This window comes from Artemia franciscana, chromosome 9 (assembly GCF_032884065.1).
Source record: "Artemia franciscana chromosome 9, ASM3288406v1, whole genome shotgun sequence".
Classification (NCBI taxonomy): Eukaryota; Metazoa; Arthropoda; class Branchiopoda; order Anostraca; family Artemiidae; genus Artemia; species Artemia franciscana.
In genome coordinates, this window is record NC_088871.1 from 2,336,958 (window position 1) to 2,359,648 (window position 22,691).

The 22,691-nt window shown below is 33.4% G+C and overlaps 1 protein-coding gene across 1 annotated transcript in view; it reads left to right on the forward strand.

Annotated features, from left to right (window-relative positions):
- LOC136030874 (semaphorin-1A-like) overlaps positions 1 to 22,691 on the forward strand; it is a 380,467-nt gene that overhangs the window by 202,833 nt on the left and 154,943 nt on the right. Inside the window, exon 8 of the mRNA XM_065709948.1 lies at positions 14,869 to 14,973. Within this exon, the coding sequence (XP_065566020.1) occupies positions 14,869 to 14,973 (105 nt within the window). The remainder of the gene's footprint in view (positions 1 to 14,868; positions 14,974 to 22,691) is intronic.

Here is a 22,691-nt window from a genome sequence, read left to right on the forward strand (position 1 = left end):
CACAATCACTTTTGTTTCCACTAGATATGTGGATTACCTTTCAAATGAATGTTCTACCAACATTTTATGATCAGTGGTTTTATAGGAACACCCCTGGTAAAAAAAAGTGAACACATTGGTGTTTCGATGCAAAAATTGATTTTCCTTGTTGGAAGGGAGAAGGGAGGGGTATTACTCCTGTGATGGTTTTCTTTACGATTCTTGTTCCAACGGTGCATTTTTCATCTCGAGCTTACGCCATTTGAGAGGGGTTTCAGACCCTTTTTCGAAAAGTCCAAAAGTTTCTTTTCGCAATGAATTTCCACTATAAATAATAATCGGGATAATAATTACCGTTCCTGAATTAGCGTTAAACGACAATTTTTTCTCAAAAGGCAGTTTTTTCAAAACATATTTTTAAACTTTTGGTTACTATGGGCCGTGGTTGCCCTTTACTAGGTTGCTGCCGTTGCTTCGAATAGGCCGGGTTCAGCCACGGACTAGTTATGGTTCCAAATAATTTCATCTGCAGCTTATTATATATAATAGAAGTAGGTTTGAAAACCGATATACATTTTTTGGGGGGAAAATAACATTTAAAATGTATTTGTATCATCTATTGTAAGCAAAAACTGACAACCTTGTTCAGCACGCCTGAATGTCAATCTTCTCAATTTTGAAGGCTTTTATGTTTTGTCCATATCTTATAATTTTGTTATAGCTTTTTGCTTTAGAGAAGCTGGGAGCAGATGGGGGGCTGATAGATATCTAAAATGTGTTGTAAAGCGGAGGAAACTTGACTTTAAACGAATTAATTTCTCATTTGGGTGTTCATCCGGCGAATGAAATCCAGTTTTCTACCGTCGGAAATGAGACATTCGACAGGGAGAAAAACAAATTAAAAGGGATAGATAGATCGGTAATTGGAGTTCAGAATCTCTGAAATTATGTTACAGCTCTCTTTTTTATTCCAGTATTTTGATTGGTTAATTAAAAATAGAATTTTGGAACTATGATTATCCGGCGGCATTATTAGAGGCTACGTTTTATATATATTAAATAAAAAAAAAAATTTTTTTTAGCTGAAAGTAAGGAACGACATTAAAACTTAAAACGAACAGAAATTACTCCGTATATGAAATGGGTTGTCCCCTTCGCAATCCCTCGCTCTTTACGCTAAAGCTTTTAATTGTTTTAAAAAGTAGAATTGTGGCAAAAAGTCAAACTTTAGCGTAAAGAGCGAGGGATTGCGGAGGGGACAACCCATTTCATATACGGAATAATTTCTGTTCGTTTTAAGTTTTAATGTCGCTCCTTACTTTCGGCTAAAAAAATTATTTTTTTTTTTTATTTAATTTCTGAACGTTTTTGAATTAATGCATGTTTGGTTTTGGCTCTCCGCACATAAATTATTAAATGAAATTTGTATATTAATTGTTTTTTTGGCTAAATGGCTTTCTCTTAGTTTTGATCAGACGATTTTGAGAAATAAGGGGTGGAGAAGGAGGCCTAGTTGCCCTCCAATTTTTCGGTTACTTAAACAGGCAACTAGAACTTTTAATTTTTAACGAACGTTTTTATTAGTAAAAAATATACGTAACTTAAGAATTAACTTACGTAACAGACTTTCATAACCTTATATTTTTATTATGTATACGAGGGGGTTTGTACCCTCGTTAATACCTCGCTCTTTACACTAAATCGTAAGTTTTGTCCCAATTCTTTAAGAATGACCCCTGAATCAGAAAGGCCATAGAATAAATAGTTGAAATTACTAAAAATACTTTAGCATAAAGAGCAAGGTATTTATCTCCTCCTAAATACCTCGCTCTTTATGCTAAAGTATTTTTAGAACCCCTCATATGCGTAATAATCTCTGTTCGTTTTAAGTTTCAATGCTACTTCTTCCTTTCATTTGAAAAAACGTTTTCATGTTTATTTTTCATTGTTTTCTTATAGTAATGCTAGAGAATCCTCTACCCTTTTCATTGAATTTTTCTTCCCCCATGACAGATTCCTCCAAGGAAAGATCCTCCAACATAGCCCCCTCTCCTCAGCCCCACCACCAAACAAAATAAAATCCCCCTGAAAACCACTGTACACTTCCCAATAACCATTACTATATGTAAACACTGGTCAAAGTTTGTAACTTGCAGCCCCTCCCCCAGAGATTGTGGGGGAGTAAATCATCCCCAAAGACATAGTTATTATGGTTTTCGACTATGCTGAACAAAATGGCTATCTCAAAATTTTCATCCGTTGACTTTGGGAAAAAAAGCGTGGGAGGGGGCCTAGATGCCCTCCAATTTTTTTGGTCACTTAAAAAGGGCACTAGAACTTTTCATTTCCGTTAGAATGAGCCCTCTTGCAACATTCTAGGACCATTTGGTCGATACGATGACCCCTGGGAAAAAAAACAACAAAAAAACAAACAAATAAACACGCACCCGTGATTTGTCTTCTGGCAAAAATACAAAATTCCACATTTTCGTAGATAGGAGCTTGAAACTTCTACAGTAGGGTTCTCTGTTACGCTGAATCTGATGGTGTCATTTTCGTTAAGATCCTACGACTTTTAAGGGGTGTTTCCCCCTATTTTCCTAAATAAAGCAAACTTTCTCAGGCTCGTAACTTTTGATGGGTAAGACTAAACTTGATGAAACTTATATATTTAAAATCAGCATTAAAATGCGATTCTTTTGATGTAGCTATTGATATCAAAATTCAATTTTTTAGAGTTTTGGTTACTATTGAGCCGGGTCGCTCCTTACTACAGTTCGTTACCACGAACTGTTTGATATATATATATATATACTAGCTGTTGGGGTGGCGCTTCGCGCCACCCCAACACCTAGTTGGTGGGGCGCTTCGCGCCCCCCCAAGCCCCCCCGCGCGCGTAAGTCGTTACGCGCCATATTAGTTACGCGCCATTGTAGTTGTGTCCCTGTGTCCCACCTGTGAATATACATAGATTTATATATGTGTTTCAAACTACGTATAAATTGCGAATATACAACATTCTTGGCTTTCCCACTACTGGGAGCTTTCCGTTTCCAATTGCCAGCAATTGATCTGAAAATGTTTGACCAGAGTCATCGTTACACAGACAGACAACTTATTTTTATATATATAGAAGATATATAGATATATATATATATATATATATATATATATATATATATATATATATATATATATATATATATATATATATATATATATATATATATATATATATATATATATATATATATATATATATATATATATATATATATATATATATATATTTTTCTTTTTAGTTTTTTTGTAGTTTTTACCTTTTTTAGTTTTTTTCTTCTTTTGTATTTATGCTAAAGCCAAGGTTCAAACCTGGAGCCTCTCGGACCTAGAACCTGAAACATAACGCTTTACCAACTCAGCTACTTCGGCTTGAATACATTCGTTTTGAGCAGCTTCCTCGGGTGTTGCCATTGTAGGTTCTTCAGTCATTTTACAATTAGAAATTTCTCTTTCAACGGTCTTCTTACAATGAAAAATTTTTCTTTGAACGATATTCTTAAATACCTGTGTCCTGGTCGTCATTTATATTCCCTGTGTCCCGGTCGTCATTTGTGCCCCGGTATCCCAGTCTGTAATTTCTCTTTGAGTGTCCCGGTCGTTATTTATATTCCCTCTGTCCCGGTCGTCATTTGTGTCCCGGTCTGTAATTTCTCTTTGAGTGTTTTTTCTTTTTAGTATTTTTTAGTTCTTTGAACGATATTCTTAAATACCTGTGTCCTGGTCGTCATTTATATTCCCTGTGTCCCGGTCGTCATTTGTCTCCTGGTATCCCAGTCTGTAATTTCTCTTTGAGTGTCCCGGTCGTTATTTATATTCCCTCTGTCCCGGTCGTCATTTGTGTCCCGGTCTATAATTTCTCTTTGAGTGTTTTTTCTTTTTAGTATTTTTTAGTTTTTTACACTTTTTCTTTTTTCAGTTTTCTTTTTCTTCTTTATTTTTCAGCTTCACTATGAAATACATATCGCCGAACCTTTGTTTTTTTTAACTAAAATCTGGTAGGCATTGATGCCCTTATCCAAGTCAAAATCCCAAACCCAATCATCATCGCTATCATTTTCAGTTTTGATATGTTTTGACTCTCGCTGTCCAGGTGGATCTTCATCTAACTGCGCGGTTTTGCGTTCTTTAGCCTCAAGCCTGTTTCCTTGCCGTTCTTTTGATTCCTCGGCACGCTTTCTTTTCTGACTTTCTCTATCAGCAGCAAGTTTTTTGGCATAGACTCTTTGAGCATCTTCATCGGCTTTTGCCATTGTAAGTTCATCAGTCATTTTAAACTTAAACATTAATAGATTTCTACGTGAACATATATGTCTTAAATACCATTAATGACTTCACCGTCAAAGCAAAAATGACGACAACTAATTTCATGACGTCAGCCGACACAGAAACATGACGTCACCTGATCCACAGATCCACAGACAGACAACTTATTTTTATATATATAGATATATATATATGCTCTAAAGCTAGGTTTTGACCATAGGAGTTTGTAATAGACTGGACCCATGGGGCAATTGATCCACATTCCCGTAGCCGCGAGAGGATGCAGAAGATCCTTGGGTCAGCTATGAAAATGACTTTAATTTAAATTGCATAGTTTTTTTTGATGAAAGTTAAGAGTAAAATTGAAACTTAAAACGGACAAAAATTACTGCATCGCGGTTTATACTAAATATTTTTGAATAAGAACTGTTTCGAACAAGCAGGCTCGTGATGTTTCCTATATTTATGGAATTCTGAAAAACTAACCGGTTTTTAAATGAGCCGTTAAATAGCTCTCAATGATGTTCCAGTGCCTCGCCTAGTCTTTTATTTCCAGAAATGGCACCCAAATTACACTTTTTGGTGCCATCTCGCACTTTATAACAGGGACAGAGGACAGGTCAGTCCTCAGTTCAGTCACAAAAAGCGATTTCCCTTGTTGTTGAAGGTGAGGGACTGTAAGCGTTCTGCATGAACAATGCCAGTAAACATATCCAAAAATCTTTCATAGAATCTATAAAAACAAATCCTTGAACTCTGTCAACTGGGATAAGTATTATTTAAGAGGAAATAAGGGATAAACATGGCCTAACATCAATGCAGCTTTTTTTTAATTACTGCAAGTTTGGTTTTTATTTTACTATTAGTCCCACAATGCGATTTTAATGGTGTGTTGTTCATTTACATTTGAGGCCATTTATCGAGTCTTTTCAGTTTTTTTTTTAATTACTGCAAATTTATTTCTTATTTTATTATTAAGGCTATCCAAAGTAGGCCTAATAGTTATCATTCGTGAATCAGTCAAATAGCAATTTGTTCTAGCTAGATAATTTTTTTACGCATTTTTGAGCTTTTGGTTACTATAGGCCGTGGTTCGCTCTTTACTAGGTTGCAGATATTGCTTAATTGACAAGATTCGCATCTTAAATTTAATAACTTAAAAGTTGTTTGGGTAAAAGATTTTGTTTTATAAGACAAGGTGCTCAGGTATGGTTGAAGAGAAAATCAGAAAATTGTCACCAAAAATAGGCGTTCGATTCAATGTGCTCGAAATTATGGGCTATAAATATCAGTTTGGACGAAAGTGTAACATAACGCCCTTTGATTTACCACCACCCAGTGGGGGCTATTGAAGTGCATCACTCTCCTTATGGATTTTTTTAGTATGTCATTAAGAATGAACACTTCAATAGCTGCTTATGCCCGCTTAGATTCAAGCCTGATCATGATAGCTTTTTGGTGAAGATCCACGTAGATTACTAGTTGAAAGTCAGTTACTAATTTATTGTTTCATGGTTTTATAATTAGACAGTTTTGTTTCAAAAGGATTTTACCCTAAGTTTTAGTTGGGTATTCGAAATAGATTTGTTTTAGAAAAGAAGCTTTAACGTTGAAACGGTAACTTAAAATCCGATAAAAAGCTTTATTTTAAAACCTAGACATCAGGATGATGTTAAAGTCCTATGCAAATAGGATAATATTTTAGAAAGTGTATTAGAATTTTAATCCAGGTGCGTGCCAACTGTCTACTCCTAATAACAAATTGCATGGTAAATCTGTAGGCTAAATTGAGTAAGGAAGGAAATTGGGATAAGCATAGCGAATTTTATTTGCTATTGGATAGATAGAACAGATGGGAGTATTGAAAAGCATAGCTCTGCTTTATGTCTTATTATGCCAAAAATATTGCCTGAATGAAAGCCGTTTCAAAAAGGGGGAAGTCATTCAATGCATTTATGAACGCTTTCTATTTTGGAAACAGTCGTGAATTTACTCGAGGATTTGCAGACCTTATTATCTGGAATGGCTATGCTACACTCTTCGTATACTGCAGTAATTTGTACTGTTCTTGATATGGGAACTGAAAAGATACGGGGAATGGAATAAAAATAAAAGGAAATAAGTAACAAAATATCATTTGCACCCAGAAAAAATCATACTGACTGATTACGTTTGGTGAAGACAGTAATTACAATAAAAGTATTTAAACTATGACCAGTAGCCGTCCTAAGCGAAATAGACAGCTTAAATAAAAAAAGAAACCAATAGAAATCTAACTCTAGATCAGATAAAACAAACTAAAAAACAGAATTAAAAGAGATGTTGTTTCATAGAAGTTCAGCCAAGACCTATTATAACCACCTATTATAATCTGCAATATGCAGATTTGTGCATGATTCAGTGCTTAAATACTACTTAGCCTATCTCCTTAAATTCAAATTTGGATGTTTAAGGATTTTTTTTCATTAATATAATTTTTTTCATTAAGATAATTTTTTTCAATAGTCATCGTAGTATATGCCCATGTAGAACCAACTGACGGAGATAGTAAAATTTTACTTACAGCTACAAGAACAATTGGACAGGGTCCCATGTTGAAATACGGTGTTTCTATACACCTTCTATGGCACATATTCTATTCTAGAAATACAGCTTCTATGGTTCATAGAAGTTCAGCTAAGACCTATTATAACCAAAATTTGTGAAATATCTCATTAAAATGCTAGTCTTTAAAAAAAAATTTAAATAATTTTTTTCATTAAAATAGTTTTTTCTTCCTTTGTAGCTAAACTGATAGTGTTGTTGCTTACGACAGCTTTAGCCATCCCGGAGAATATCCCATCCAAGTGTGAATAATAAAACTTAAATATATATAATAAGTCTACATGAGTGGTTGACCGCTATGTGGCATGGGTATATGTGACTAGGTGCTTCCATTTTCTACTCCTTTACTTTAGACTCTTATGTCTTTGCGAGCAGGCGCCTACATAATAGCTATATTTGAGGAGGAAGGCAAATCCCCCAAAGTTTTGTCCATGCCTCCATCTTTTTCAACAACCGGTATAGAATTTATTGGTATAAAAAAGTTGGTAAAAATAAATAGCCATAAATCTGGAAGTATTAGCACCTTATATTTTAATTAGAAATTAAAGATAGAGACAGAATTGTTTAAAAATTAAAATTTGAGAACCCGAATTTATTCCAGAATTGATAACCATAAGGATTTTGTGTAAATTTTAATAGCCAGAATTTAGGAAGCAAGACTAGGAGAATTTTAAAGATAGCCCACTTAAAGTCAACAACATTCTGCATAAACCTGTTCACTCTAGTTTTTCAAATTGTAGAGGAGGGGGAAAATTAGGTCGATAAAGCGTGGCGTGAGAATTTTGGGTATTCAGCACAATGTATCGTGAAAGTCAGTTCCGTCAATTGTGATAACTAGAGTTTGGAAGAAAAACCGGTAAAGTTTTAAAAATAGCCCACTTAGGTCAACATCATTCTGCATAAATGTGTTCACTCTAGCTTTTAAAGTTTTAGTGGAGGTCCTCCAATATATATTTGGGGGAGTCAAATCCCCCAAAGTTGTGTCCATACCTCCATCTTTTCCAACAATGCATCCGGTTCTTTACTGTACACAGAGCATGTTATTTTGCAACACGTTGTTTGAGATAATAAAGTGGCCATTAAAAAATCATTGAAAAATTAAAAGTATGTATAAGGTTATTTTAGTCCTAAGTGGTTTTAGTATTTGTTTTGTTCAATAAAGAAATTTTAGTAAAATATATAGAGTAAGATAAAGTCTACTTTAGTTGTATTCTATGCAGTACTTGCTAAGCCTTTCTCTACACGCAAGTTTGATCAATATGATTCCCATCTTAGTATGGGAAATAGAAGGGAAACGAAGCCCTTTCTATTATCCGTCCTTAATCCCTAGAAAAATGCTTAGAAAATTCATTGGGTGTTTGTAGATGAAAAATATTTAAATAGATGGGACATACCGGACGGATGTTCTAATACCCGACAAAGTATGAAAAAAGGAGCAAAAAAATTGACTGGAAATTAGCAAACTTTGTAACCTAACATTTAGATGGGCAAACATTCATGGTTCAATAGCAACCCACGGTGTGAAGCTGGGGGCTGACCCGCAATCCTAATTTTCTCGAATTATTAGGCACTGTTACTTCAATTATCATTTTTTTAATCATTACCCTACCACCCTCCCTAAAAAAAAATATAATTAACCCTTCCCAGAAAATAAGTCTTCGGTATGTGACTGCCTAAGTTGGTATTGTTATAGCGTTAAACAAAAGAGAAAAATGGAAGATATTTTATTTAGATAATATAAAATGAGCTTTTTGGCCTAGCCGCAAAAATACTTTTTGAAGAATCCGCCATTATTAGCAATGATCTAGGCATAAAGCAAGTAGTTCGAGAAGCAATTGAAATCAGACTTAAGATTAATAATAATATTTCCTTAAATAGGGATTTAAGAGAATATTCATTGAATGTTTATACACAAATTTAATTAAAAATGACCTTACGAAATATTATAAAAACTAATAGATATTAACACAGAACCTGTCACAAATAGACCTATAAGATCAGCAGCGAAAAAAAGCTAGGCTGGCATTAAAAACGTGTTTGTCAATAATTTTCTTTCATTTCAATGAATTGCCGCGTTTCATAACAATTTATTTATCAGTCCTGGTTGAACTTTGCTTAGGTAAGGATGCTGGGACTGCTTTGAAAAAGTGTTCATTTTAGTTCTGTTGATTTTATCCTCTTGTAAGTTGTTTTTTCTCATTTGTATTGCTGAGGACGGTCCTTGGACATAGGGTGGAAATATTCATTCTGATTTGTTTCCCACTGTCTTAAAAAATTCCCTATTGTTCTTCTTGTTTTTGGTGTTTACATATATATATATATATATATATATATATATATATATATATATATATATATATATATATATATATATATATATATATATATATATATGTTAGTGAATATAAAAAGTTGCAGGTGATTAATTGGTAAGAAAGCTGTTTAAAAAAAAAGAAAAAAAAGAAAGAAAAAAGGAAAATCAGTAGACAATGGTCTACTGACTACCGACAAAACTTCATTCTAATGTAGACAAATTTGAAGGAAAGTTTATTAATAGAAGAGTTGAGTTTTTTGAGTTGATTGTAAAAAGATAGTGCTCAATATTTAATTTTCGGGTGGGTTATATCCAATGTAACTAATGTCTTACTTTTATTTTATTTTTTGCCGGGTCTGTAGAGTCTCGTGTCCCCTGATCTGAGTTGGTTAATGATGATAAATGGCATTAGGTTACTATTTATATATTTTTTTTGTATTTTTATTTCCTATTTCCCTGCATCCAGGACCTTAAAGCTCAATTGTGGGGGGGGGTCTTATTTTGTGTCCTTTGTTATACATACATTGTTAATAAACGAACTTGGACTTATACCCGTTTAGTGTAGCAAGAAATTTTATTGTATTCTAATCTTAGAACATATATGTGACCTAATATGAACAGCAAAATTTTCTCCATGGACAAGATAAGTTGATAAATTTGTAAAAAAAAAAGAAACTTTTTCTCATTCTGACCAATGGCCTGCGTTGCGGAAGTACTCATCTCCTGATTTTCTGCCTTCGGTTGGGGATATAATGCGTGGTTGGGGTATATCATCTGACGCTCCTCGTGTTTTTCTCCAGGTACACATTCAGAGTCAACTCCGGCTGAGCTTACAGAGTCGCACCATTGACCCCCATCCCAAATAAAATAACCAAGGACACCAGGACTCGAATCCCTGACCTAAGGATTTCAAGTCCGGGGCACTAACCACTCGGCTAGGACGGTAAAGATTTCGGGTAAATAGATTACCTTAGAAAGCTGTAAGATAAATTTGCAAGGTAAAGCTGTATAATTATTGTACAAATTTTGTGATAAGTATCCGATATGTGTGATCATCGGTAAATTAATGCTAAAAGTATGGCCTGTATATCTTTTATTAAAAATGTTGCCTCGAACAATGATTGGTGTAGGACTAACTCTAAATTTTTCTGCTTAGAGAGCCTTATGGGTTTTCTGGGATCACTGAGTTTTTCCTGGGTTTTTCTCCACAAGCTTCAACTAATGAAATTGTTAAAATACAAAGGAGAATGAAAACCAAGTTTGAAATTTTAATTTGAAACTTGCACAATAATATATATCTTTAACGAAATATGAGGAATTTAATGTTTAATAAATAAGACCTCCATAAGTAGCTATGCTATTTTTCAAGCGGACGCCAAAATAAAAAAAAGAAACGTTAGTGAAAAAAAAAAGAAGCAAAAAATGAGCTAAAACCTGTGCTGCCAAACAGCTTAAAAAGATGTAGTTTTGCTTTGTAGGTGTAGTTGTCTTTGGGAAATCAGCGGATTCTTAAAGTTTAGATTTTGCGGAAATATAGCCTTGTCAAATTTGGCTAATAAGTTTTGCTTGCTTATTTTCCTGGTTCTACTGGACAACACTGACGAAAATGTGGTAAAATATTAATGGGCACTCCTGTATTATTTGGAACACACTCGAGACGTTTGCTAAATGGACAGTCTATGAACACCAGTTTCATAGCCACAAAGTCAACGGGTGACAGAATGCATTGGACTTGTATAATTTTGGCTATATATTTTTACAGTTCGGTTGGGGGGTCGGGTAAGGTTAGGTGAAGTAAAATTAGGCTACTTTACCCCCTCACCCAGCTAATATGCAAATATATAGTCCAAATTGCATTATTATATAAGCTAAAGTATTATATTTTCATCACATTTTGGTATATTTTATTAGGATTAATCTAACTTCACTTCTCGGGTGTGTTCTGAATAATACAGGATTTTGTATTATTTGTTTGAGATTTTTTGTTTGAGAACTGGAGTTCTATTAGTGAACTCCGGTTCTCAGGTATGAATAAACCTAAGATAGTTCAATGAGGGGAGGGGGGGCAGAAAAGTGTTTTTCTTTTGATCTCCCTGGTACTTAAAAAACTCAGGTATCTCTCGTAAATTTTGAACTGCTACATAACTCCCCCTTGTATGTGTATTTTATCAATGTTTTGACTATATTCTTACGTAAGAAAATGGGGTTTCAACCTGAATTAACGAACTGGCTTAGTCTCATATAATTATTGTAAATTCTTGTTACGTCTGTCGGACAATATGTCGTGCTTCGTCTCGATCGTATTCTCGTGGCAGTATCTTAGTATATCTGTTCACATTAATTGGTTGTAGAATAGTGTCTAGTAGAAGAGACCTTGAATAGATGCCTGCTAAGATAAGCCTTGTAGTTACGCTCTCCCCTAAAAGACCTAGCACACACATATAAGAGGACACAATATTGTAATATAAGTCTCACCAAAAACCGAACTGACCCCTGGAAGATGCTCCGCGAATACCTTTTTGAGTGTCACCCCTGTCCATCTTCGCCGCTATTGTAGATCAAAAAACCTCTTTTCGGAAAAGACTGGCTTTGTAATGAAAATGAAACATACTATGTTGAAACTCAATAGTGGTATTTTCTTCTGAATGAAAATAGACGCACAAAAGACAGCAGAATCATACATAACAGCTGGGAAAGCTATTTGATTATATTGGAACTTTGCCATATTGGTTTTCATCCGCTTAATTTCATTATTTTAATTAATATCCCAGGGAAATCTTAATTAGTTCATTAATAATCCACGTAATTCCCCCTCAGATCCGCTGATTTGGTTAGCATCCGTTCCATTTGGCAAATTTATATTCACATACATCATTTCGCCCCATCCACTCTTGAAAATTAATCGATTTTCATTCGTGATCAATGAACCATTTTATCCGCTATCTTTTTTGCAACCCCCTTCTTAAAGGTTGTGTTTAGGACATGAAAGGTCCTTCTGATTGTCCTTGTTAATCATCTGACGAATAAGAATCTATTTTGGACTTGATTCCTTTTGAAATTAAAATGACACAACTTTTGTTCTGTATTAATTGGGGCGCTCCGAGTTTCTGGAAAGGTTCTGACGGATGATGGATTTTAACCATTCTCTTCTCAAAGATGCCTTGAATACAAATCGATATCAATTCTTTACAAGGTAATTTTCCCTGTCTATTTATTTTTTGCTAGGAAGAATGATTCTAGTTGTTCTTGAAACCTGGAACAATTGGAATCGATCGGAAAGCAAAGATTAAAATCATGAAAAGGTGAAATAGATTGCTTCTTGTTTCAAGTAGAAGTAATTCTTCTGGAATAGAGGAATTAATTATTTTTACAGTGTAGATCACAAATAAAATAAAACAAATATATAAAACAAATAAAGAAAACAAATATATTGTGTAAATAACAAATATATAAAACAAATATATACAATAAATAAATAAAATACAAATGTTGTGCAGATCGCAAATATAAAAAAAATATATATTTAACAAATAAATAAGACTTATTATTTATTTGTTTTATATAATTTTTAGAAGATTTTTTTGTAGAAGTTATTCTTCTGGAATAGAGGAATTAATTTTTCTTACAATATAGATCACAAATATATAAAATAAATGTATAAAACGAGTAAATAAGACAAATATTTTGTGTAGGTCACAAATACATAAAACAAATATACACAACAAATAAATGCAAAAAATATACTGTGCAGATCACAAATATAAAAAAATAAATATATACAACAAATAAATAAAATAAAAATATTGCGTAGATCACAAATATATAAAACAAATAAATAAGACAAATATTTTGTGTAGATCACAAGTACATAAAACAAATAGATACAACAAATAAACAAAACAAATATATTGTGTAGATCACAAATATATAAAACAAACATATACAACAAATAAGTGCAACAAATATATTGTGTAGATTAGAAATTAATAAAACAAATAAATAAAACAAATTTACTGTATAGATCACAAATGTATAAAAAAATATATACAACAAATAAATAAAATAAAAATATTGTGTAGATCATAAATATATAAAAAAGAAATATGTAAAACAAATAAGTAAGACAAATATTTTGTGTAGATCACAAATACATAAAACAAATAAATACAAGAAATAAATGCAAAAATATATTGTGTAGATTAGAAATTAATAAAACAAACAAATAAAACAAATATACTGTGCAGATCACAAATATATAAAACAAGTATGTGCAACAAATAAATACAACAAATATATTGTGTAGATCACAAATATATAGAACAAATATATAAAATAAATAAAGAAAACAAATAAATAAAACATATATATTGTGTAGATCACAAATATATAAAACAGATATGTAAAACAAATATATTGTGTATATTAGAAATTAATAAAACAAACAAATAAAACAAATATACTGTGCAGATCACAAATATATAAAACAAGTATATGCAACAATTAAATACAACAAATATATTGTGCAGATCACAAATATACTGAACAAATATATAAAATAAACATAGAAAACAAATAAACAAAACAAATATATTGTGTAGATCACAAATATATAGAACAAATATATAAAATAAATATAGAAAACAAATAAACAAAACAAATATATTGTGTAGATCACAAATATATAAAACAAATAAATAAGACAAGTATTTTGTGTAGATCGCAAATACATAAAACAAATATATGCAACAAATAAACAAAACAAATATATTGTGTAGATTAGAAATTAATAAAACAAATAAATAAAACAAATATACTGTATAGATCACAAATATATAAAAAAATATATACAACAAATAAATAAAATAAAAATGTTGTGCAGATCATAAATATATAAAACAGAAATATGTAAAACAAATAAATAAGACAAATATTTTGTGTAGATCACAAATACATAAAACAAATATATACAACAAATAAATGCAACAAATATATTGTGTATATTAGAAATTAATAAAACAAACAAATAAAACAAATATACTGTGCAGATCACAAATATATAAAACAAGTATATGCAACAAATAAACACAACAAATATATTGTGTAGTTTACAAATATATAAAATAAATATAGAAAACAAATAAATTAAACATATATATTTGTAGATCACAAATATATAAGACAAATATGTAAAACAAATATATTATGTATATCCCAAATATATAAAACCAAATCGAATTTACTGCTTTAAATATGTTCTAGAGCGGTAGATACATACCTTTTTGGTATGTATGAATGCTTGAGTACTTTTTAAATATAAATTTTCAATTTTAACATGGGATTTTCGAGTTCCATTAGTTCACTTAATCACGGCCTTAATGTTTCTTATTCTCTTTTAAAATGACATGTTTGGTCCTTTGGATAGGCGGTCATAGGATGTCGACAAGTTTTATCAGATAACTCCTCTTGATGAAGAGTGAAACTGCAGAATAATTGTAAGTTTTTGCAACTTTTTGCTTTTTTAGGTGGGGGGCGAGATGGAGTCTTTGGACCACTATTTAGAGGATTCCTCCGCCCTCCCGTGTATAGTTATAGTTGTAGTATTTGTTCTTATTGTTTTTACTGAATTAGTTTTGCTTCTCTTTAAGATGGAGATTTGTATGTTGGCACAGTTGCTGATTTTTCTGGTGCTGACCCCCTAATCTACAGGGAACCACTTAGGACTGAACAGTATGATGCCATGCATATGAGCGGTAAGTCAATTTTTCTTCTGCTCTCATCCAATATTTGAGTTATTCTTCAGGTTGACTTTTTTTATTCTTCAGGTAAGTCAATTTTTCTTCTGCTCTCATCCAATATTTGAGTTATTCTTCAGGTTGACTTTTTTTACTTTTATTTACATAATAAACAAAAATATAAACTATTACAGATATAAAACTACGCTAGGGAAAAATAAAGTTCGTTGAGAACGAACATGTTTTTTTTTTTTTTAATACAACCTTGCTTGGGATTAAGAATTGATTTCTTTAAATTTAATTGGTGGGTATTAGAATTACGCTTAATTAATCTTGTTACCAGTAATTCCACTTTTATTTAAACTACAATTGATTTCTAATCAAACTCTTTAGGTAAAACTCTTGTAATTGGGTTTCATCTGCTTTTCGGAGCTCCCATGCTTCAGAGCCATATTTGACCACTGTCATCACTGTAGCTTCCAATATTCTGATCTTGGTTTGCAGACTTATCTTTCTATTCTTCCAAAATAATAGACTTTTTGACAAAACAGAAAGGTTGATGTTACTTGACTTTGTATGGACCTAGCCTATTTATTTTCATCAACTCAAACTCTGAATTCTTAAATTCTGACGATATCAACTCAAAAGTCTTGCTTTTTAAGACCTTTGACTCTGGTAGCAGTGCAATTAGGGACCGCCCTGATTCTCCATTCTTGGTAGAGACACAAACAGGGGCGTTAATTTGGAGTGGATCTGCATTTAAAAAAATACCTCTTCTTTTATTTTCATAAAAATGTTACCCTTCCCCGTAGATTAATTTTTTTTTATCTTCATTGAAAAAAAAATCGAAATATATCCTTCCTTGCCCCTACGTTTTCGAGAATTGGTGCTGCTGGACACAAATATCGGCAAACACATTTTTGTTGGTCGAGATTTGTGGAAACATGTGGTTTTGTATGAGATTCAAAACTATGGTAGGTATTAACCTTATGGCAGGTACTAAACTATGGCAGCATGAAAAATGCATCATGCACATTTAAAAGGCAAAACGAAATAAATAATGATTATATGTAGTTAAAAAAAGACAAAACCATGCCAATATTACTTATTGAAAAAATATACGTATTTTGTTTTGTTGTGTTTTTAATTTTAATCGAGCTAGCTAATAAGGGTCGATCTCGTTGGTGATTTTTAGATACAGGTCTGCTAGTCTACTGGTATGCAAGAGTTAGCCGTTGCAAGTCAGTATTCTATTCTCTTCAGTGAATAATTATGTCATTCGTACTTTTTCAAACAGTTCTTGGTAACGAGCTGTAAGAAAGGAGCGACTCGGCTAAATAGTGACCGAACTCTAAAAAACGGAATTTGATAACAATAGATACATGAAAAAAAAATCGGTTTTTATACTAATTCAAAATATGTAGTATTCATTAAGTTAACGTTATTCATTAATAGCTATGAGCCTGAGAAAACTTACGTGATTTTCGAAACACTGGGTAAACGCCCCTAAAAAAATCAAGAAATCATTTTTGGAAGTGTATCATCAGATTCAGCATATCAGAGAACCCTACTTTAGAGGTTTCAAGCTCAAATTCGTGAAAAAGTGGTATTTTGTAGTTTTTGTGAGAAGAAACTTCGTGGATGCGTGTTAGTTTTTTTTTTATTTTTTTTGGGGGGGGGATGATCGTATCAAATCAATGGTCCTGGAATGTCATAAAACGGTTTATTCGATCAGAAATTAGAAGCTCTAATGTCCTTTTTCAATACCCAAAAAGATTGGAGGGCTGCTAGCCTTTGATTTTCTGTCCCAATTCTTTCAGAACGACTCCTGAAATACAAGGGCATTTTTAATAGAATAAAAAGCTTTTCTTAAAGCACTAAAAAAGTTTTTGCATGAAGAACGACGTACTAAGGAGGGGATAGCTCCCCTCATATACGGAATAATTTTTGTGTGTGATAAGTATTAAACTTGCTTATTGCTTTCAATTGAAAAACTTGTTTTTATTTAATCTTGTAAAGAAACTACTACTACCACTAGCAACTCACTGCAGCGCCAAGCCGTTTTAGGCCAGCACAGGTGCGGACACTCCTCCTCCACTCCAATTTATTCAAAACTTCACTCGTTACCTCTTCTCATGAAGTTCTAATTTCCTTTGAATCTTTCCTTGTGATCTCTTCGCGCTTCATTCGGGGACAACCTGCTTTTCCATTGGCTTCAGACTGTAAAAGTCTTCCTGGTTTATCCTAAAAAGGTTTTATTTTTTTGGACGAAAGAAAAAAAAATATCAAAGAAGTATGAGATTAACATTTTCAAACTGATTTATGAAGCTGGGATTAAAATTCGTATTTTCACCTGTTAATTTTTAAAGGTTTAATGGGAGTGCTTGAAAAATAAACCCAAAAGGTTATTTTTAAACTTTTTTTTTTGATTTTCTGCAATATCAAGTCTCTGAGACAAATTATACTTTATATAAATGTTGGGAAAAAGATATTCTTCCCTGGTGTTCCTACAATGAACTAACTCTTTTGTGGAAAAGTTTCTAATTTTTTCCCATACAGTCATTGTCCTCCTGTTCTTGTATAGATTAATACTAAATGAGGTCCTTGTCAAGACAACGGGATTAAGAAACGGGACAATCAATCAGTTAATGTTAATACATATCCAATTTCCCAAGCTAAGAGATCCTATTTAGCCAATAAATTCCACTGGGACTCACTCCCCGAAATCGACTGATTCTTTTCAGATTTAGAAACTAATTCCTCTCTTGGATATCTGATGAAAAGTGACAGCTGATGTTGACCACTTTGAAGCGACAATGCTTCTCTAGCTGTCGTGGCTTTCGTCTCTTGGCTTTTAATGGCTTTCTTCTTAATAAAGGCCCAGCTAATTCAGAGTAGCGTGTAGTGGATCCCCCTTTTAATTGTGATTGCAAAGAGCTATAAGATTGGAAAGAATTATTAAACCGATGGATACTTCATATGTAATAAAAAGATAAGGCGTCTTTTGACATCCTTTTTTTGTTCGCATTTTGAATGACAAAAAAGCTAGTCCTTAATGGCCCTCCATGGCCGGATCCACCCCCCGCCCAAAAAAATTATTAACGATATTTTACTCCCAAAACTTATGGTAGCTGACCCCTGGCCCTCCATGGCCCTACCCAGGGCCTGATTTTGGAAATGATATTATTTTTATACTATTATGAAAAAGGCTTATGCCAGCTTTGTCCTCATTCAGACTGTCTGTTTTGGCTTTTTCTCCGATTAGCCATGGCTCTCAACTTTAGAAAAAAAAGTACATTATTCAGTTTTGCCTATGAAATTATGTTGTCTTAAGTTAACGCCTTTTGAGATATTCCAGACGAGATGGCTTAAAAAATAAGTCATTCAAGAATCTACTTTGAGTGATATCCTTCGAAGCTCGAATATTTGTATTTAGAAAATTGAGCTTAATATTTAAGGGAGCATGGAAAGGGGAATTGAAATACACACATTGTTATCTCGACGACTGTACATTGAACAAAAAAAGAATAGTCAACTTGATGCTTGATGTTAAGGACCTTACTCTTATGTTATGTTAAAGTTATGGTTTATATTATGCGTATATGTTACGCTAAAGTTTCTTACTGTTTTAAAAAGTAGAGTTAAGAGAAAGGGTCAAGCTTTAGCGTAAAGGGCGAGGCGTTGAGGAGCAAAAGCCCCTTTCATTTACGGAGTAATTTTTGTTCGTTTTAAGTTTTAATGTCGCTCCTTACTTTCCGTTACAAAAACTTTTTTTTTTTTTAATTTAATTTTTTTTCAAGATCGATGGCATTGGGATAGTTGTTTCACTTACATTCCTTCTGATAACTGGTTCACTAGACGTTCCAAAGTTTAATCAAACAGTTCGTGGTAACGAACTGTAGTAGTAAGGAGCGATCCGGCTCAATAGGAACCAAAACTCTAAAAAATTGAATTTTGATATCAATAGCTACATCAAAAGAATCGAATTTTAATGCTGATTTTAAATATATAAGTTTCATCAAGTTTAGTCTTAGTCATCAAAAGTTACGAACCTGAGAAAATTTGCCTTATTTAGAAAAATAGGGGGAAACACCCCCTAAAAGTCGTAGGATCTTAACGAAAATGACACCATCAGATTCAGCGTATCAGAGAACCCTACTGTAGAAGTTTCAAGCTCCTATCTACAAAAATGTGGAATTTTGCATTTTTTGCCAGAAGACAAATCACGGGTGCGTGTTTATTTGTTTGTTTTTTTTTTTTTTTTTTTTTTTTCCCAGGGGGTATCCTATCGACCAAGTGGTCCTAGAATGTCGCAAGAGGGCTCATTCTAACGGAAATGAAAAGTTCTAGTGCCCTTTTTAAGTGACCAAAAAAATTGGAGGGCATCTAGGCCCCCTCCCACGCTCATTTGTTTCCCAAAGTCAACGGATCAAAATTTTGAGATAGCCATTTTGTTTAGCATAGTCAAAAATCATAATAACTATGTTTTTGGGGATGACTTACTCCCCCACAGTCCCTGGGGGAGGGGTTGCAAGTTACAAACTTCAACCAGTGTTTACATATAATAATGGTTATTGGGAAGTGTACAGACGTTTTCAGGGGGATTTTTTTTTTGGTTTTGGGGGTAGGGTTGAGGGAGGGGGCTATATGGGAGGATCTTTCCTTGGAGAAATATGCCATGGGGGAAAAAATTCAATGAAAATGGCGCAGGACGAATGTGGTCACGTTAGAAAAAAACGTCAAATTAAGAGCTTAACATACAATGCTGGGTGTTCGGAGCCTCTCTATTATGGAGTATAATTTGAAAATAACACAACTATACGAGCGATAAAACATATATACCACAACCATAACTCAACTAACGAAAGAACTGCTAAGAGATAACACAACTATAAAGCGAAAACAGGTGAAAACTAACGGGAAAATAAACGAACTAAGAGGTGGAAGGGGCCCTGAGAAAAAATATAATCCTTTTTCAATTTTGAGCCTACCTTCCGCAAAGGAGTAATAATGTCAGAAGCCCCGAAATACCGAATTATTTTCTTTTCAAACAGTTCGTGGTAAGGAACTGTAGTAAGGGGCGACCCGGCTCAATAGTAAACGAAATTCTAAAAAACGGAATTTTGATGCTAAAAGATACATCAAAAGATACGCTGATTCTAAATATATAAGTTTCAATTAATTTAGTCTTTGTCATCAAAAGTTACGAGCTTGAGAAAATTTGTCCTATTTTGGAAAAAAGGGGGAAACATCCCCTAAAAGTCATAGAATCTTAACGAAAATCACACTATCGCATTCGGTATATCAGAGAACTCTATAGCAAAAATTTCAAGCTCCTATCTAAAAAATGTGGAATTTTGTATTTCTTGCCAGAAGACAAATCACGGGTGCGTGTTTATTTGTTGTTTTTTTTTTTCCCAGGGGTCATCTTATCGACCAAGTGGTCCTAGAATGTCGCGAGAGGGCTCATTCTAACGGAAATGAAAAGTTCTAGTGTCCTTTTTAAGTGACTAAAAAAATTGGATGGCAAATAGGCCCCCTCCCATGCTCATTTTTTTTCAAAAATCAACATATTAAAATTTTAAGATAGCCATTTTGTTCAGCATAGTCAAAAACCATAATTACTATGTCTTTGGGAATGACTTACTCCCCCACAATCCCTGAGGGAGGGGCTGCAAGTTACAAACTTTGACCAATGTTTACATATAGTAATGGTTATTGGGAAGTGTACAGACGTTTTCATGGGGATTTTTTGGTTTGGGGGGTGGGGTTGATGGGAGAGGGTTTTGTGGGAGGATCTTTCCTTTGAGGAATATGTCATGGGGGAAGAAAAATTCAATGAAAAGGGCGCAGGATTTTCTAGCATTACTATAAAAAAAAAATGAAAAAATAAACATGAAAACGTTTTTTCAAATGAAAGTAAGGAATAGCATTGAAATTTAAAACGAACAGAGATTATTACGCATATGAGGGGTTCTAAAAATACTTTAGCATAAAGAGCGAGGTATTTAGGAGGAGATAAATACCTCGCTCTTTATGCTAAGATATTTTTAGTGATTTCAACTATTTATTCTACGGCCTTTTTGATTCAGGGGTCATTCTTAAAGAATTGGGACAAAACTTACGATTTAGTGTAAAGAGCGAGGTATTAACGAGGGTACAAACCCCCTCGTACACATAATAAAAATATAAGAATATAAAAGTTTGTTACGTAAGTTAATTCTTAAGTTACGTATATTTTTTACTAATAAAAACGTTCGTTGAATATTAAAAGTTCTAGTAGCCTTTTTAAGTAACCGAAAAATTGGAGGGCAGCTAGGCCTCCTTCCCCACCCCTTATTTCTCAAAATCGTTTGATCAAAACTAAGAGAAAGCCATTTAGCCAAAAAAAAAAATTAATATACTAATTTCTTTCAATAATTTATGTGCGGAGAGCCAAAATCAAACATGCATTAATTCAAAAACGTTCAGAAATTAAATAAAAAAAAACTAGTTTTTTTAACTGAAAGTAAGGAGCGACATTAAAACTTAAAACGAACAGAAATTACTCCGTATATGAAATGGGTTGTCCCCTCCGCAGTCCCACGCTCTTTACGCTAAAGTTTTTAATTGTTTTAAAAAGTAGAATTGTGGCAAAGAGTCAAACTTTAGCGTAAAGAGCGAGGGACTGCGGAGGGGACAACCCATTTCATATACGGAGTAATTTCTGTTCGTTTTAAGTTTTAATGTCGCTCCTTACTTTCAGTTAAAAAAACTAGTTTTTTTATTTAATAATGTTATACACGAGTTTGATGATCGTTGAGGCAAGCGTCGCAGCCCATTGACGCTAAGGAAACTCGCTGTAGTAAACATTTTCAATTTCTTTTGAAAAAAAAGTTCAAATGACTTAAATGAAAAATAGTACCTTCTTTCAGATGACCTTTTGTAGTGTAACTACCCCCCCCCCCCTCCTACCCTCTTCCAAGAAATGGAATATAACTTCACACGGACTCTGTTTTTACCTTTGACTCATAATTAAGCAGCATTGTCGTCATGAGTAATTCACTGTTTTTAAGTTATCCCTGTGCTTGGAATCTTTAAACTTATCTTGTTCATTATTGAGCAGATGACGCCTAGCTAATCCCAATTTAGCTGTGCGAATTTCTTGAGACAGCCCGAAATTGTCCATAAGTTTAAGGTATGTGAGACCTCGATCCCTCTTGCTGGAAGTGGAATTTCCTTACATTTGACCACAACTACCCCCTCTGCATGTCTCAAAGATTATACTGGAGTACTGCCTCCGTTCGCATTATGAACATTTTGGACAATACTGGACTGAATCTCTCAACCTCTTGACCAGCTCAGCTGAATGTTTACTGGACCATCCAAAGTGACTTGGATCGTTTTCACAGACTGCATGAAGGCTCCTATTCGTCCCATACTTTTCAAAGTAGCTTCTGCTCTTGAAGGGGGCCTCTCATAATCAATCTGATGCATAAATTAGTCCTCTGTGGTCTTGAACGGGTCTGTCTTAGAAGTTTTGACAGATTTTAATGTCGCTAGAACTCCGTCTTACATTTCGTTATTCTAGCAGATATTGCTAGGTTCTCTGAAATAACTGCAATGAGTGATTGAAAAAAGGAGATACCACTAAAGAGTGTGCAACCCCCCTCCCCTTTTTTAATCTTCAGCATTATATTTTTTTATCGCTGAATAAATAGGAAAGGGAGGAGAATCTCAGCTTCGAATTTTACAGG